The following is an 18,841-nucleotide window of genomic DNA, read 5'->3' as shown; positions in this document are numbered from 1 at the left end:
TGTTGTCATCAAGATATTCACTTATTCAGTACTATTCCATTGTACTGTACTATATATGTTAACAATTTCTTTCTATTCGCATGCAAATTAACATACTGTACTTGTATATTCAAAAGCTTGACAACTGCATTACTTTATTTGTTTACCATATTTTTACCTTTATAACACCCGGTGCAACCGCAATCGCTCTGCCATACTGTACTAGACAGTAGTGTACCAGCTGTGGACTTCTACAGCAAATAACAAGTGCTGGTGCATCGACCGTAGTAGTAGTCCATGATCGTACCAGCAACTTTTTTTTTATAAGGAAAGAGAAGAACAAACAGGCAATGGCTGACTATTCAGTACAAAATAATGAAAGGCTGACTACTTTCCCCCCCCCCCCCCTCATTTCACCATACGCTATCACTGAAACCGTATACCATACTTTACAAAATCAACCAAGCTGCTAAGTTGCGATGGGAATCGAGGGCAGTATAGTAGTGTATCGTTTTTCATATATATGACCGACATTGACCGAACCATGTTATCCGGGAACTACTACCAGTTAATTTTGTACTATTTCCCCAACGGGAAAAAAAGGTCAAAAACTAGCTGGCACGGTACAGTATTACCGTTTTCAACTTTACTGTCATTCTAACTGTATTCAAGATGAGATACTCTGTTCTAGACTACTAAAAATAGCTATAAGTAGGCATTTTGAGGAGTCTATGATAGTGTACAGTGCCGAAGGAACTGAAGGCAATGATGAAGAAAAAATTGCCTCTTAAAATTAGTCATCCCGGCACCGTAATCTCCATTTCCCCCTTTTGTGTGTACAGTACTGCGCATTAAATGCTCGTTCTCTAGCAGCCATGCGATAGCCAAAAATTAGTATATAGGACGGTACTATAACCAATGTTGTACTGTATGCCGTGCACTTCGAAAGAAAAAGTAATCTAGGAAGAGGAAAGATAAAAAAAATAAATTCAATTGGACATCAATAATAACATCTGAACAGGATTCGGTCCGACCTTGCCGATACTGGATTTATATCCAATTCCTACTAATTGACTGTTAGTACCGATCCATTGAGTTTGAAGCCATGTGAACTAGTAGATGGATCTTCAGTTTATGATCACATTACTTCACCTACGGTATTAGTGTCTAGTATCGCGAAATTACGCAATAGTAACCTTTTAACCGCAGTTATCAACTAAACTGAAATTGCTCGGTTCTATAAGATCTGTGATGCAAATTTTATCCGTTTTATGGTATTTTAATGAATCAACGAACAAATCGATCATAATCATTTTATATAAATAAACAATGAATTCATCCTATCTTTAGATTCTCATTACTGGATTCACTGGAATGAAAACCCTCAAAGATGAAACTTTGCCTCCAGCTTGGATGGTATGCACTCGTTATTATTATTCATGAGTCTTAGCTACAGTGTAATAAAGATTTTAAATTTAAAGACAGTATTTTGAATATTTTCTATCCTACTGTAAACATTAATGTTAGTATTATGACAATATGACGATAATGAAAATTGTACCCATATTATCGATCTCAAAACATCATACGTTAACGACGCAAATGGAGCCCTTACTATACTATATCTTCTGCACGTTGCAGTGTAAAAAATACGTGATAAAATATTAGTTCTCTCTATATTATATTGTAAGCTAAGACGCGCAGATACGCCATTACACTTAGACTGTATTATATATGCTAGCGCAGATAATAATACATCGAGATAGTCTTAATAAAGTAACAACCCTAACTCATCTTCCAATTCATTTTTCAGTTTATCGTGGTTTTTATCCTCAACGTCGTAACTGCTATCTTGTCGGTTACTGGTATGATTTTATGTATAGTTGGATTAGCAACCATCAAGCACGATGAACCGGTTGTTGCGTACGTCATGGATAGTATCGAAATTGTCATTTACTTAATTGCACTGGGCTTAACGGCGCTGCTATTCCGTATTGCCTATTTGGTTAGAAAACAAGCGGTTAAAAACAGCGGTCATACTGATACCGTCAATCTTGTAATGTCCTAGTTATGATGTAATTCAAATTTTGGATGATCATAATTTTGCGACTTTGCACTTATTCATAATTTAACTCCATTCTTATTTAAACGTAAATTTAATATGACGTTCCATCTCTGACATCACGGTACCTTCCTATATTACTTCTAGTTGTAATTAGGATATGTCTCACTACATCTGTAGTGTATATGTCCGTTAAGAACTATAATCTATTCTTTTATGCGTAACTGAATGTTATTTACAATGAACTTTGATCATCTCACAAGCAACCATCTAGTATGGATGCAGTAACCTCTTCGCACGAATGCTAATGTTCCGCGAGTACGAAAAATGTTAAAAATTTTCTGTAAATACGTCCACTTTTGCTTCTATTTTTCTTCTCTAATCCGATTTGCATGATGTAAACAAAATGTTGTGATTAAATATTACTTTTTGCAATGCAGTAAGTTTAAAGGTAGATATGGCCATTACAAATTATACTCTAATCCTAGCGATATGGTTATCAGGGACAATGTACAATATTCTACAATGATGCTCATTGGCAGTAAGTTATCTAATCTTTGTTGTATGTGCTCGAATACGAATAGTAAAATAAAGTGAATCTTTTAAATCTTATTCACGACATGTTATGATAATACCTAAGCATTACTATCTGGAAAAAATTGAGCATAATACAGTAACAGCGATTTTATCAAAAATTACATGTAGGATGTATATGAATGATACCATTTGTTGCATGGCTATAAGTTTTACTGTTGCCTGGTTGGCTACCAATACGACAGCTCACAGAAAACATAATTGCAGCATACTGTACTTGAAAGCCTAATTGTATATTACATAGTCTCAGCCGTTGAGCTCATCGAAATTGTTGATGAGTGGTAAACATTCCCAACGGGTCACATCGCTAGCCTACAATATCACGCCGTACCTGCAATATGATTTCGTTATATTGATATCTTCAGTAGTGCTACGAATAATAAAATACCATGAACCGCTAGCGAAATATAGTCCTAATACATAATTATCTAATTAATACTGTACAGTATGTATACGTAGGAATATCGCAAGCACAGTTTTGGTTAAATAACATCTTCGATCGTTATATATTGTATGTATTGTACGCATAGTAGTTACGTGTACAAAATGCATTTGAGTAAGCAAAGACGTTATCACCTGCAATAAGGGTGACATCATTAAATGTAGTCTAATAGCTTGTGGAAATAAATAGCTAGATGAATGATAGTATGGTATACACATTCTTTATTCACAGAGACCAAGGAAAAAGGCCAAAAAATTGCGTAGTATAGTATTTTATGCGGAACTATAATTATATAATTCATCTCTTTATTTACAATTTAGTACCGTTATTAATACTAGCTTCAAACTAAAATACAATACGAGTAAGAGTATACGTTCGTCAATGTATCATCGATTACACAAAATTTTTAAACGAGATCTGTCTTGGTTAATTTCTATTACAGAATTCTTTCTATTTTTTGAATATGTACAAAGGACAATTACACATAACAGAGTGAACTTTCTATGAATGAACGATGAGTTGACGTTTTTATTTAGAAACTTTAGAAAAATCTTAACTCCATCAGTAAATCAAGTGGAAATATTGGGTGCCAAAGGCCCCAAGGCATGTGAGAAAAGGGATTTCTCTTACAAATCCCTGCTGCATTATCTACGTACATTAATATACTCGTATACGTATACAGTAGACCGGCCAGATTACATAAAACTAAGAAAGCCATGCTTAGATAAACCTGTATCAAGGCATAATATCGCATGATAGGCAATTATCTAAGCATAACTTTTTTTAACATTGTGCATTCCGAATCGGCGTAATGTGCAACATACGAGTATACCCGTATACTGATAAGTGTATATTTTCGATACGTATGTTATTTATAAATATACGAATTGAAATTACTACTAACTAATGAATTGTAATCCAGCGTACACTCACTGAATTGTGGTTTACTCCATCAGTGCACTTAGCGGAAACCTTGGGTCCATAAGGGCCCAAGGCATGTAGGAACAGGAATTTCTCTTACAAGTCCCTGCTACAATATATACGTACATTAATATACTCTTATACAATAGATTGGGTCAGATTACATAAAGCTAAAAAAGTCTTTGCTTAGATAAGCCTATATCAAGACGTTATATCGCATGATATGCAATTATCTAAGCATGATTTTTTTTTAACTGTGTCCATTGCGAATCGGTGTAATATACAACATACGAGTATATCCGTATACTGTATAAGTATATATATTAGATACGTCTGTTATATATGAATATACGAATTAAAATTACTACTAACTAATGAATTGTAATTCAACACTCACTCACAGAATTGTGGGTTACAAAGAAGTGCACAATACGCTAATGGAATCCATATATAGACTATAAAATCGTATCGGATGCAGGATCTAGTTTGTGTTGCTAGTTATCATTATTGACGTACATTTTAGTTTCTTTTATGTGTACATCACGTCCGTAGAACAAAGGTCCAATGTAATCCAATGCAGTACCAATACCTTTATGCTTTTATAAAGGTGCACTGCTGTAATATACTACGGTATGCGCAACCACGCAACTGCGGATCATTACAAAGTAAAAAGGAAAGAAATACATAATAAAATAAAATAAATAAATGACCAAAATACCTTAATATAAAATAGCACTGGTACACTATAACAAAACTAACTGGTGTAGATGACTTCAGTATAGTACAATAGAAATAGGCACCTGGTTTATTTTTTTGTTGTTGTTGTATCACGATACTTGGTAGGGTCGCAGATGATATTTGTGGCTATGATGACTTAAAATAGTTTGCATGTGCCTGATAATTTTGACTTTGTTTTAATCTAAAATTATGAACCGACAAAGTAATATTTCAATTCCCAACGATCATCAGTTAAAACTTCGACGACAATGTTACCGTTTAGCAGTTATCCTGACAATACAAGGTGTCCTCTTTGTAACTTTTGGATTTGTATGTTTGGCTTTATTAGGATATAACTCCAATACCGATATTTTCTTTCACTCATTTTGGGCCGGAGTAACGGTAAGTGAAATAGACTTTTAATCTCTCATCACTTGATAGTACTGTGTTACGAACTATAAAAACTAGATATTGTAATCTTGTCGCTCTAAATTGTCCTAAGCGGATAGTCTATGTCCATCGATCTTATATATACAAAGAGATATCTTGATTGGCACTGTATAGCATATTCAACCGTCAGAAGTTATTTTTAATTTTTATTGAGGTACCTACGTTACTATAGTACTAAGGTACCGGTAGTAAAACTTACTGAACCAATGTACTGTGTAATATGCAAATACAATCTATTTTAATATGATATTTTTATAAAGGGCAAAAATAATTGATAACATGTACAAGTATCAGCAGATATTCTTCATCAATGTATATACGTCATGCCGATTTCCGATATACAACATTTCCTTTCTTTTAACTATAAAGTGATTTATTATCGACTAAAATTTCTTATTAAAGGCTCGACATGCAGTCAGGCCCTCGGATATAAATCAGAGTTATCTATCGAATACCAATTATATTGTATTATAAGTCAAACTCATTTTTGAATTTTTACTTTAGAAGTAAAAATGTGATATACGAGTATCAAGGCACATTTTATAACAACGTTTGTGTAATCTTATTGTGCCAAAATTTTAATATTCTACGATACGTTCCCCGTCGGTGTGCAGCGATATTGTAATCTACTATAGATACCCAGCTTAAAATACATAAATGGGTATACACTATTCAAGCCTCAGTGGTAGAATAGTAGTGGTAGAGTTAAGCTTTCCTAAATATATCAGTCCGGTATGTAATTCACCGAAACTACCGGCTATAAAGAGAACTAGAAGGACGTAGCTATGTAATTTGATTTCTTTTTGTTGCAATCATACCACTATATACTGTAGGTAAATGTGATTAAATGCATTTCAGTATATCGCATTAAATGCTTATCAGTCGCTGTATTTTCGCTATAAAAGCCATGCATGTGAACAGATAAGTACTGTAACATGCTACCACACAGTAACTAAGGCATAAAATATGAAAAAGTCATATATAACACAGACTAAATTGTATGACTTATTATAGCAACTCAATATAATTATAATTTATACTGCTGTTCATTTTACCCCTAATACTAACCCTAACCTAATCTAACCTTAAGTTACGAAAAATATTTTCGTACACGGCTACTAATTTAAATTTCGCTATTATAGAATTTTATTACTTTACTTTTACATATTGCCGATAAAGAAATTATAGGATATACAATCGACTACTATCTAATCCTTATGATGCTCACAAATCTAATCAAAGTGACGACTTCCTAATCATAGGTACTGATCGCTGGATTACTAGGGATAGGAACATTTCGGATTAACGTTATACTTAAAACATGGGTAATTATCCTTTTGCTATATGCGTACTTTACTTAAAGCCTTAAAATTTTACGTTGCATGTAAAATTGAATTACTAAATCTAGTTTTTATAGACTATGCAGTAAGTTCATCATAATAAATATACTTATTTAGTTCTTAAATTCTGAGGTTGTGCCTATCACTTATCACGGTTAATGAAAAGTTTTATCTCAATTTTATTTAATCATATTTATATCGGTGTATTTGTATGTCTGTTTATAGCTATACTTTTATACGGCTATGACATCAATTGCATCAGTTGCATCTTTGGTTGGGCTAATTTTATGCTGCGTTGGAACGTCTGTTAGCTTTACTGTAACTGACTGGCCCAGTATAGGAATTAATATGCTAGAATGTTGCTGCTACCTAGTAGCGTTTCTAGTTTGCTTAAAAAGCTTGATTTATTATTGTCGGTATTCGAGCGAACAGAGATTTTTAGATTCAGTCCAGGTAATTAAAATAATCTTGTCTACTTGTTAACCGATGTTTCTGATAATGTACGATTAGCGTCATAATAAAATTTAATATTAATAATATCCATTTATTTATTATAAATACAGCAAGCTATTGCTGTGAATCGACTTCAAGACCCTCCACCTCCATATCCTGGTATTTCATGTAATACAGAATCGCAAGTATTACCGTCCTATCATGATATCGAAGTGAACCTCGCTGTAAGCACCGAAACAAATGAAGATTGTCACCGCGAAGAATTATATCAGAATGAAATAGATGAAGATAATACTGATAAAGAGGATAACCTTCCACCACCTCCGTATGCAGGAATTGGAAATTAATCAAGCTATCGTACTCTCTCTTTTAAAACTTAGTTCACGAAATGCTCAGCAGAGCACTGAAGGACAAGTACTGTAAACTGAACATTTCCTTAATTTATAAGCTAAACTAGGGTTTAAACTGTTTGTATTAAGCCTATTGTAACAATACTCATGATATATCTATTATGATCGCAATATAGTATCAATATACTATCATACGATAGCATATCAATGTTACCTTACGTTCACAAGACTGACGGAACATAAAAATATCCATGCTATAATTTACAGGCTTCATCAGCTTTATAAATTTCGCACATATTTCCGAAAAAATTGTCTAGAAATAACAAATGTATCATGCGTACACTTTGTTCGGTAATTTTTAATATCAGTAAGAATACTGAAGAATTTTAATGGCTCAAGTTAGTATCCTACACTTTTTAATCAGATTGTGACTTATTTCTTTGATATTTATTTATCAACTAATGTGGTTGTATTGAAGTTATCATTGTTATTATTATTATTATTATTATATTATGGATCGATGATCCTATGTTTTTACGAAGAGAGATCTCTAGTAGCTGATCATTTTGTCGCTGTAGCTAATACATTTTTACAAATATCGCAACTCAAAATTATAAAATCAGACATTTATTAGATAAAGATACCCGTGTATTCTTTTTGCATTGGTACAAATTAAGATACATATCAGAAAATAATTCGTTCTCCTGTATTAAATGATCGTAAATAAGTAGCCAACAACCCTTCACAGATCCTCTTAAATATCGTATCATACTTGAGTAGCGACAATAGTTCAGAATCTTTATGAGATCGAATGAATGACTATCCTGTGTTCTGCAAATATCAGGCAGCTATTACTACAAAGGTCGTGAAGGTGAGACGGGCAGACAGATAGATATCTTTTAAAAAGAAAATTATGATTTCAATAGAGTAAAACAGCCGAGACAGTCACACTGCAATAACAATGAGTTAGATTTGGGTCATCTAGAGTTTGAAGATTTCGTTTCCGATGACTATAAGGAGTTCTAATTTTGGCAGCTGATTAATTACGACTATAATCTACTAAGTGTTAATTTTACCAGTGACTTATTATATATTATATATAGTACAACCCTAAATTATCTTAATTTTTAAATTATGACGCATTGTATATATATAAATAATGAATATTGCTATAATAATTTAGATAGTCTGACAGCAGCCAAATAGCCCTTGGTAGTTATCAGACGAACCCAATTTCTGTAATAAAGTGAAATTTACAAGAAACTGTAGTTCTTGTTTATTATTTTTAAGACACTTCATCAAACATATGTATAACTGCCATTATTCTGCATAGATAGAGTTATTACGTAAAGAATAGTTACTTAAATCCGATCAGATCAATTCTATTACATACTTGTAACTGTCAGTAAAGTTTAATCTAGCTGCTCGATGGCGCGGACAAGGAACAATTTTGTTATAAATCATAGATTATATTGCAATGAGTTATATAGTTAGATTGTAGGCAGATTGTCCATAGCATTTGGTAAATCAGTTAAAGTTCTTATAACAATATCTTTAAGATATTATAATGTATTAATGTAGGGGTAGAAAAAATGGCAGCGGCTCTAGAATCGTTCTTGCCTCGTTACTAAAATCTTTCGGACGAGTAATGGCTCTGCCGATAGCCTGATCACTTGATATCATACCTTGCCTATGCCGTTAATCACATATCCATAATTGTATTTACTGCTTTACACCTAGGTTAATTTAAAAAATATAAATGTCGTAGAAGATTGTAAGTAGACCATGGTTTAATTTACTGTGAATAGAATCAGTAAAAACTTCTCGTTCTCTATTTTTATTTTAAAATACCACAGCAGCTAAAGGCTATCATATATAGGCGAGGGATTTCAAAAGGTTATAAGTTATATGCAGTGAGAAATTTTACTAACCATATTACGCTTACGATATGAAGTACACCAATTATGTCATTTCGTATTGCTTAATTCAGTTTCCTTGGCAATACGAGTGCTATATAAGTTTTCATTTTTTATTAGTGACGCATATAGCGTATGTGAAGAACCTATTACACATTGGAGGCTAAATTCGAACCGTCAGAAATTAATCAGTGATTAACCCGATTCCATAACAAACTGGTAAAAGTGCATTTTATAGCCGATACACGACATCTATATTTAAAATCTGGTAGACTGCACTCTAAACCCTCTGAAAAGTAAACGATTATTGGATCTTGCTAATGCTATAGAATCTACTCAAAGTGCAAGACAATTAATTAAGAAACATCTAAAGCAAGCATCAAGATATCTAGCTATTTTTTTATCATATTACAGTATGGAGAAGAAGTCAATATTCATTTGTTTCCCTTTCACTTGAGGATACATGTTACTATATAAGATATAGACTATTATATAACATATTTTTAAATTTACGTGTATATACATTTGACAGTGCTAGTCGAAATTCGTAATATACATAAGTGAATAGTAAATACGATATTTATCTCAACAAATTTTTATCGCATAAATTAGTACAACAAATGCTTTCTAGTAGATGCAGCATTGATGCGGCTTTACGAAATATATATTATAATGTACTGTAGTATTGGACTGCTATAAATGCATAAAATATGCCCACGTACTGCAGAATGAATAACGCTTTCTTAAAAGGCCTACTGGTATTATCGATTATATTATGTAATACTAGCTTTCATATTGATATTTACACAGTGCTTCTTGAGTATTAGGTGTAGTCAAATACATATATCCTATAAAATTAATATCACAGACTGTGTTAGTAGACGAAGCCTTACTTATTTTTGAGGAATCAGCAATCGCAAAACCAAAACATTACCAAATACTGTAGCTTAAAGATGTTATAAATTCATAGTTTTAGTTGATTTTTTTTACGCGTGCAATAGTTAAGCTATAATTTTCACGATTGCACTTCGCAAACGCTTTATACTCTATTAGTTGAAATTAGATGATCTTCTTAAGTACTTTTATAAACTTTATCACTCAATCAAAGAATAAAATCTTAAAACGAGTTACGTCATTAAAATTTTTAATTTTAGCCAACGTTGAGCATTATTCTCAATGCTCTATAAAAAAAACAATGGACATTAATTAATAATTATCAACACATTCGAGATTTTTATCATTCGTAGTTAGGATCCTGTCTTTAATTGTGTAGTAGACAGAAACGTTATAGAATAATGACATCATATAACAGTTTGCACTGTAGGATCATAAATTTTTCAAGAAGAATATGGCCTCGGTGTATTTGACTATGAAACAATATACTACAAACATTTATGCTCTGGAATGTATAAAAGTCATAGCATCCGCTTAGCTTGATTCCCGTTCATCGCTGTATTTTTATCAACCTATTAAATTAAGTGTCGCAATATTGTATTTTATAATTATGATTTTCTACTGATGCTATAGGTGTTAAACGGTTATAATGATCTGAAAAAGTTTATTGATTCGCCTTAATTATTATTTTATTATGCTTTCATCGACTTTCATTGTCATTCAAAGAGAATCATAAATAGAGGCTTACTTTGACATTACATATGGGAAGGCCAATGCAAATTAAAATTGAATGACTCCATAGCGGCAGAATATTGAAAGTATTTTATTCTTTCTTCATAAACTTTCTTACCATAGTTTGAGTCTCTAATTTTCAGTTTAAACTCTCCTTGCTCTATTTAAGGCTTATTCTTTATACCAAAATTTCAATTTTCCCTCGCTATTTACATTTTCAAAACCGAAAATGCTGTCAGCCAAGTTGGTTAACTGGTCTGTTGTTTAATGTGCTTGGCGTTACTTTTTTTTTGTCTTTAAAACTGTGCAAAAGTTCATCAAAGACTGAATTCTTTCATATTTTTACTTGCTAACGTTATTAAATCAATTTTTTCGATTAGCCATGATTATGTATTTGGTTTTTATGACCGAAGTATAATTACCACCTATCTAACGACTTTCCATTACTTACGCATTCTATTGATAGATCTCTTTAACGTCATTATTTTCCCTCTTTAGAATTCTGAATATCAACGCAATCTTGTGCGTATATTCGTTCTGGGGATCATGTTCCTATAACTTTTAATTAAAAATTTTAGCTCTATATTTTCGTTTTCAATTTGTTCTGGATAGATTTTAATTATTAAGACAGAAATAAATTACATTCAAAAGATTTTCCTAGGCCCTTTCTCCAAGATAACGACTTGTTAGTTTTGAAAAAGCTTTTTATTTAGTTTTCACTACATTATATGAGTAACTCCTATCCATTACGTAGTTTTATTCAAAGGATTTCTTGTGATCTATTCGCCAAAGTCTGAGTATTTTCATTATCGAGATTTCGTTTTGATGTTATCACAAGCTGTAATCACCCTGTATATTAAATATCTTAACTGGTAAGCTGTACTCGTACTGTTGTAATTAAATCAAGAAATGGCTGAAAGTACCGATATTAGAAAACGTGGATACCTGAAAAAAGTTAAAGTAAGTCGTACCTCTACTAACGTAATGATTTTTCATAGTGACTCATCTTTTAGACAAAATATTCCTTTTATAGTAAAATACATTATTTTGTTTCATGTATTACGATATGGTTGCTTCTACTTACAAACGATATCTGGATATAAGCATGTACTAAAATCGACATCATCTTAAAGTATATGTAGTGGTGCCTCTAGAAACTATCGCATATTACTAGATATTAATTCGAATTTTCCATGTTATTCTACGTTAACTAGAACTCCAGAGAACGATATTATGTTTTACGATACGAGTCTAATTCTGGTCCGAGTAGGATAGAATGCTATCACAACGAGAAGAAATTTAATCGAAATGCTTTACCACGTCGTGTTATCAGATTAGCTGATTGCTGGAAAATTATCAAAATGGCAAACAGTAAATACCCATATACTATGTCATTTTATACGCAAGAATATTGTTATAGTTTATATACTAAAGCAAGAGAAGAACTAGAAAGCTGGCTGATAGCGATTGATGAAGTGAAACATTCAGATAGTCAGAATTCGAGAGATAATCGTAAGTTTATTATTACCCTATGCAGCATGTGAAAAAATAATGTTTTATAATTGAATAGAAGCAACTTGGCTTAGTAACTACCATGACAGTTACATAATATGGGTAAAGGTGTTACTAGGACATAGTAACGTTATACATAAGTACTTAAAAGTTATTAATGAGTTCTACTGAAAGAGATTTTAAAGAAGTGATAGCTCCAATTTGAAGATTGTACGGGACATACAATATAACAAATTGTAGTTCAATAATAATATTGGACATTAAACCACTTCAAGATCGACAATTTTCGATTTTAGTGTTCCATTTAAACGTCCTTTGTCAACCAAATTTTCTTTCGTATTTCATTTATCAACACAATTGAATTTTTGTTCTATTCTCGCTTTTACAGTGTTAAATTATTACTAAAATACTAAGCGCAGAGGTATACTTAATATCCTTTTGGATACTTCAAGCCTTCATTAGCACATAGCTACGAGTATTTATGGAATAAGATCATTTTTATTAAACTTGATTTCGTAAAATTTCATTTTAAAATTTAAAGATATTTGAACATTTACGTATTCTAATGTCATAATTAAATGATATCTATCAAAGCAGAAGACTACATGAATATTGAGGTCTAATATAATTGAATACTGATGGTAGGGTCTCCATCAGATTCGGAGATCATACGCTTACAATTTTCATTATCGATCGTATACATTAAGATCTTGGTATTTTGAAAGGGTGTCAAAAGGATTCAGTGGTATTATATATCGATCTATATATTCACCATTCTATCAGCCTTAAATAACTCCTAATTATTCATATATATATCACCCTATGTAGACAATGATAGAAGAAGCAGCTGTTATAGTGGGATGTAAATATATCTGTTATAGTGTCTCGTTGAAATAATAAGCAGAGTCTATACGATTACACGATTTTTCAAATAGCTTTTCCTTTTAATATTCTTAAGATGAACCGATAGATAATGTTATACTTGTATATTCTAAAGTCACTAATTTCTGTATTTAAAATCCATTGGCCATTCTTTACGATAAGAAAATTTATATACCATTTCAGCTAAATTTTCTTACTGTAATCACTGTATGTACTTTACAAAATGTCAAAATGTTGCACTGAATTTTTTGGCGATTAATTAAGATGTTCGAGAGCGATTGCAGTGGAGATTCTGTGACTTGTGTATCTTAAATACCTGCTTTATGCGATACTATAGCAGAAAATACAATCTCGTTATCAGTTTTCTTTCCAAATAACGTAACTAATTACAATTCTATGACCTATTTAGAAGTTCAATACACTGTACAGTATACTATACTATAAACAAAAGTCGCATAACTCTGTAATTATTTACTGCCAGATGTTGCTATGCAATGAGTCTCGCCATTCAAGAATCGCTGGTTACCACAGAGGAATAGTCGCAAATAATTCTCTCTTCCTCTAGGTTTTTAGGTTTTGCCCTATAAAATCAAATTTTTTTAAGTTTAGTACTGCACAAATGGTTACCGAATCGCTTGTTAGATACTATCCAAAAATTTTGGCGTTACGAACCATTGACAATCCTTGTTTATTTATTCTTCTAAAAGCTAACTTTTTGCCTACATGATTACCGCCGACATCGCCACGATAATGATCTACAATGCGATACGATTGTATAACAATTTCTTTTCGTTATTACATCAATCATCTAGCTTAATTGTTAGATTGCAATCATTATTATCATTTACACAGATAATTCAAGATAAATTCTACGTTAAAATGATTCAATCCGTAAAAATAAATACTTTAATTAAGAACAGTAGGTAATATATTCTGACGTTTCATTATTATTTGATTAGAGGATTGCTGGCAAGTGACAGTAATTGACCGAGATGTTGCCAAATCCAAACAATTGGCCGGAGCTTATAGTCTACAGATGCTACCATCAGAGATGAAATTAACGCGCTTAGGTTCTTCAGATACGACCGACCCTTTAGTTTTAAAATATTTATATATAAGGCGATGCGGCCATGCCGGGCAATTTTTCTTTGTAGAAAATGGTCATTCTGCATGTACCGGTCCTGGTAAACTCTGGATGCAGGTCGATGATCAAATAATAGCCGAAAGAATACACGCAAAGGCTATAAGGTAGTAAAGAAAATAGTGTTTCCCGTTTTACGTTAATCAATGCAACTTTAATTAATTGTCTTCTTTTCATAACAATCAATTGTTTATTTGGATTGGCAGAATTATGCGAACATGGAAAGGAAATAAACTAGAAACAACTCCGATTGCAGATGCGTGTGCTCTATCACGGAATGATAGCAACATTGATTTCAATACTATCTCATCTACTACAAGTACATTGACTGGGGCCGACTTTTATATGTTGCATAGAAGTAGTAAGAGAATATCCAAGCGATTCTCATTCTCACATTTCCTTCCACGCATAAGATCAAAATCGACTAATAGTTCTTCAGAATACCCTGATATTAAGTCAGGTAGACCAAGAGACCCTTCAATTGCGAAAACAGATCGCCCTTTAAGGTTTCAAAGAGAAACAAATCAAGAAAGGAAAGTAATTAAAAATGTTTCCGATACCAATTTAAGAAGTAAAAACTCAGAAATTAATCTCAGGCAAGATACAAACAAAGCATATAATTTTCTAAGTCACAGTTTACCAAATGACCGGATCAGTTTGCAAGCTGTTTTTAAAGAGAAAGGATTTAGTGTGGACAATATTAAACTAAAGACGCACAGTACAACCTGCATCACAAGCGGAAATAACGTCAATATGTCTAGTACACAAATTCAGTCTGACGATTCTAATCAAGTTTCTTTAGCGACAAGTTGTACATCATCACATAATTATGTAAATATTGAACCCGTGGCTGCTCAGATAAACACAAAAGCGGCAGACGGTTATGTTGATATGGCGCCTTTAGATAAAAACTCAAAAGTTACTGATTATGTCGATATGGAACCGGTAAAGCCTCAATCTACCAACTACATGAATATTGAAATAACAACCGACGGGACGAATGATGAAACAGATTACATAAACATGGAACCTAGTAATGAGAAACAGTGCGCAGAGATTGATTATTATGATATGATAGCTCAAAATTACATTGATCAATCTCTTCAATCGGAACGAAATCATAATAAATCTAATGCTCCTGTCAACATTCTTAATGCATCCAAAGATAGTTCAAAATTGCAGCTAACCGAAGTAAAACCTACCATTAAAGTATACGTTGATGTAGCATCGCAAACTGATGAAAGCCATGTGTACAACTGTGCCAAAAAGGAAGAAATTAGTCAAAAGTACGGCCACTATACGGTCATGCAACCGGATAGAGATATTAATAGCAAGCCATCAGATTACATTGATATCGATTTTCGTAAAAATTCTGTTGGACACTATAAAACATCAGATGATAGAAATAATACAAGTGGTAAGAAAGAATTCGCTGATTATATCGAAATGGACGCTTATAACGATATTAGAAATGATAGCGTTAGTAAGAATAATCCTAGGAATCAATCTGGAGGGCCAAAATCGTCAGCCAGCAATCTCTGCTACTTGCCCGTCTCACAAAGTATCGAGCATCGCAATTCATGGGTAGCTCATGATTTTGATAATAAGTGTACAATGTCGAAAAGAGCTAATAGCTCTTCCTTTAGTAGTACTACTTCTACTCAGAGTTTAGCCAGTAAGGAGTCAAACGATCCTTGCTTAACCCAGGATGTCAAATTAAATCCTGGTTCGAGCAGTTCTATCAATGGAAAGCAATCATTAGCAAATACCGAATTTGAAAGTGACATTAAGGCTAGATTTCTAACAAGCAAAAGTCAGGGCATTTCTGGAGGACGATGTAGCACCAGCAGAAGTCCATCAAAAGTAATTCCACCTTTCCTTCCTCCGGAGGCAAGTGCATCACCAAGTTTAACTAGAAAATTTCGAAAAGTTAACGAAGTTTCGAACACGGAAATCGACCTTGCTAAATCGAAAAATCTAACGAAAGCTAAGCAAGATTATAATTAATTATTTGAACTTTCGCCTTTAGACTACATGCGGTACTAGATTACGATACATTGGCAAGTAAGATAGATATCAAGAGATAACCAAATGCATTACGTAGATGGCGTCCGTATAGCTATGACTTCCTTGCATAACTCCGATGTTCGCTGTAGTACTTTAGAATAAGTTTTTGGATACCAGCAAGCTGTATCATAATGAGTTCTGTTAAAGATAATAACATCAACTAAGCGAGTAACAAATTTGAAAAGCTTGATTGAATCAGCTTCAAGTACATACTTAATCTATCAATAAAATATTAGGCAGTAAATTCATTTTCAGCACCTGTACGCATAGAAACTAATATTTTACTGACGTAGGCTCGCACGTTAAGCAAAAACAAATTAAAAACTGCTAGTCTGTTATGTAAATATACATCTTCGTACATTTATGCCACCAGTAAAAGTTCTACGCATATGAGACATGACTTCAAAAGGAGTTTATATCATATGTTATAACAACAAGATAATATGAGCTTACGTATGATAACCTTGCAATTTTTCAAATTTACCCTTGTATTTTAGTTTCTAAACAGATTCATAGCTTACCCTTCGCATAGGTATTGTGAATTTTCCAAAGTATTATTAGGACAAAAAAACTAGGCACATACCCTAAATTTTGCTATTAAAGCTGTAGTATTCCGATTTTTGCACGAAAATTCACCGATTATACAGTATGCTTTAATCAAAGAATGTCTTATATTTATTCGTTCTTAATGTATAAATTTAGCGATTAAAAATAAATGCGTATATGTCTACATATAGCGAAATTGACACTTCTGTGAAATTATAGATGTCGTTGACCTATGATCATTGCCATTGCAAACTATCTGACGATTTGATATAATAATAATAGCTGGAAATTGTAGTCAATTGCTTGTTAACCGCAAAAAATTCATTTTTTTATCTTACACCATACGATACTACACTTTCTAAATCTTTAGATGCATAGGATGCTTTGCTAAATATGTGCTTACGCTTTAGAAATCAATCTTGAATGCAATCCGGCGCAACTAATTCATGGTGTGCATATAAATATTGCATGTAAACTTCGACGTGCTGGCGCTGTTATAACTTCCTATTCAATGTTAATAAATCATCTTACGTTCTAAAAATAAATAATTTTGTCTTGCGAATAATATAGCAATATGCTAGATGTAATTATGGAATGCGATACCGTTGACCAAACGATTATTAATTACTAGTTGGTCGATGTTCCATCTGCTAAAGCATTCTACTGCGGTGTACATTGTACGTTAGTATGTTGATCTACTGAATAATATGTTAGTCTTAGAACTGCATAGCAAACTTCTGATACGCTGTATAATTCTCTGTATAACAACTAAAGTCCCACTACTGCCGATTCATCGAGCCTTCCCTTGCATTTAAGTTGGTAGTTCAATGATATACTGTTGTTACACACATCACTAGTGGCAAAGTAGTCTACACAACGCCAATGCTTATGAAGAACGCCTCTTACTGACTTAAAAGAAGCGAGATTAGCTATATCACCAAATAATTCAGTTCCAACGACCGAATACTATAGTATAATGTAGACGAGGTAGTCAGAGATTGACTACTATTTATTGCTGAAGAAATCTTGACAACCAAGATTATTGTCTTGACAATTCAATAGCAATTGACAAACTAGTTGACTAACTAACCGACTAAGACTAACTAACTAAAAAGTGATCTTCAGACACCAGCCTTTTATAGTCTGGTCAGAAACTCCTGGTACACATAAAGTAAAATTATCCTTCTAAAGTTATACATGGGAGATCCTTTACATTCTCCGCCAGAGTGTGATGCTGTACAGTATATAGTACAGTATAGTAAGTTGTCTACCGCTTAACAGTTATTTTACGCGTATATATAGGCATAGCTTAATGTATGAATTCTTTGGGTATTCTTCTCGGTTGTTATTTTGCGAGACCTTACTTGTTTCTCAGGTATTTCTGAGCATACACGCGTCGTAATACCGCACAATAATTACTAGGGACTTAATACTGGTGGGTAGATGGTACACGTGAGCAATGCATGAAATCAAGCTGGTATGCTGGTAACTAGATGAAGAAGATCAGAGTATTCTTCGATCTCATCCTTCCCACCTTCCCTTTAATGCAGAGCGAGCGATTTTATAGCTAGAGTTCGTCTCATTCTGTTATAGTCCATACTAATTCCTATTGACTACAGTCTTTCCAGAAAGAAACATTTAATGATTGAAATTCTCGAAAATAGCAATAGCTGCAGAGTCCCGCTATAGCTGGACGTAAAAGTGATGATATCTAGAGTAGCCATTGCAACATAGCATCAGACCACTGTACAGTATGATAGAATGGGCACAGTACGTGCACAGTATACTGATAGCACACCTATCTTGATCTATAGAACTACCTACATACAACTCGTATATCACT

General features: G+C 32.9%; 3 protein-coding genes across 3 annotated transcripts in view; all 3 read left to right on the top strand.

Moving 5' to 3' along the window:
• Positions 1–2,586, top strand: part of TRIADDRAFT_58210 (uncharacterized protein) — a gene marked incomplete at both ends in the record, with an annotated part of 4,059 nt that extends 1,473 nt beyond the window's left edge. The window contains 3 exons of the mRNA XM_002114385.1: positions 1,330–1,395; positions 1,793–1,984; positions 2,530–2,586. Of these exons, the coding sequence (XP_002114421.1) occupies positions 1,330–1,395; positions 1,793–1,984; positions 2,530–2,586 (315 nt within the window). The remainder of the gene's footprint in view (positions 1–1,329; positions 1,396–1,792; positions 1,985–2,529) is intronic.
• Positions 2,587–4,925: 2,339 nt separating this feature from the next.
• On the top strand, positions 4,926–7,305 carry TRIADDRAFT_58209 (uncharacterized protein; the record flags this gene model as incomplete). Its single annotated transcript, XM_002114384.1, has 2 exons — positions 4,926–5,117; positions 7,069–7,305. The coding sequence occupies 2 exons, from the start codon at positions 4,926–4,928 to the stop codon at positions 7,303–7,305; spliced, it is 429 nt and encodes a 142-aa protein (XP_002114420.1).
• A 4,454-nt stretch (positions 7,306–11,759) lies between these two features.
• On the top strand, positions 11,760–14,496 carry TRIADDRAFT_27870 (uncharacterized protein; the record flags this gene model as incomplete). Its single annotated transcript, XM_002114383.1, has 3 exons — positions 11,760–11,810; positions 12,065–12,362; positions 14,204–14,496. 3 exons carry the CDS (start codon positions 11,760–11,762, stop codon positions 14,494–14,496), a joined length of 642 nt encoding a protein of 213 aa, XP_002114419.1.
• Between the last annotated feature and the right edge of the window lie 4,345 nt (positions 14,497–18,841).

This window comes from Trichoplax adhaerens, genomic scaffold (assembly GCF_000150275.1).
Source record: "Trichoplax adhaerens TRIADscaffold_7 genomic scaffold, whole genome shotgun sequence".
Lineage (NCBI taxonomy): Eukaryota > Metazoa > Placozoa > Uniplacotomia > Trichoplacea > Trichoplacidae > Trichoplax > Trichoplax adhaerens.
The sequence above is the reverse complement of the archived record's forward strand: the minus strand, read 5'-3'. Positions and strand labels throughout refer to the sequence as shown.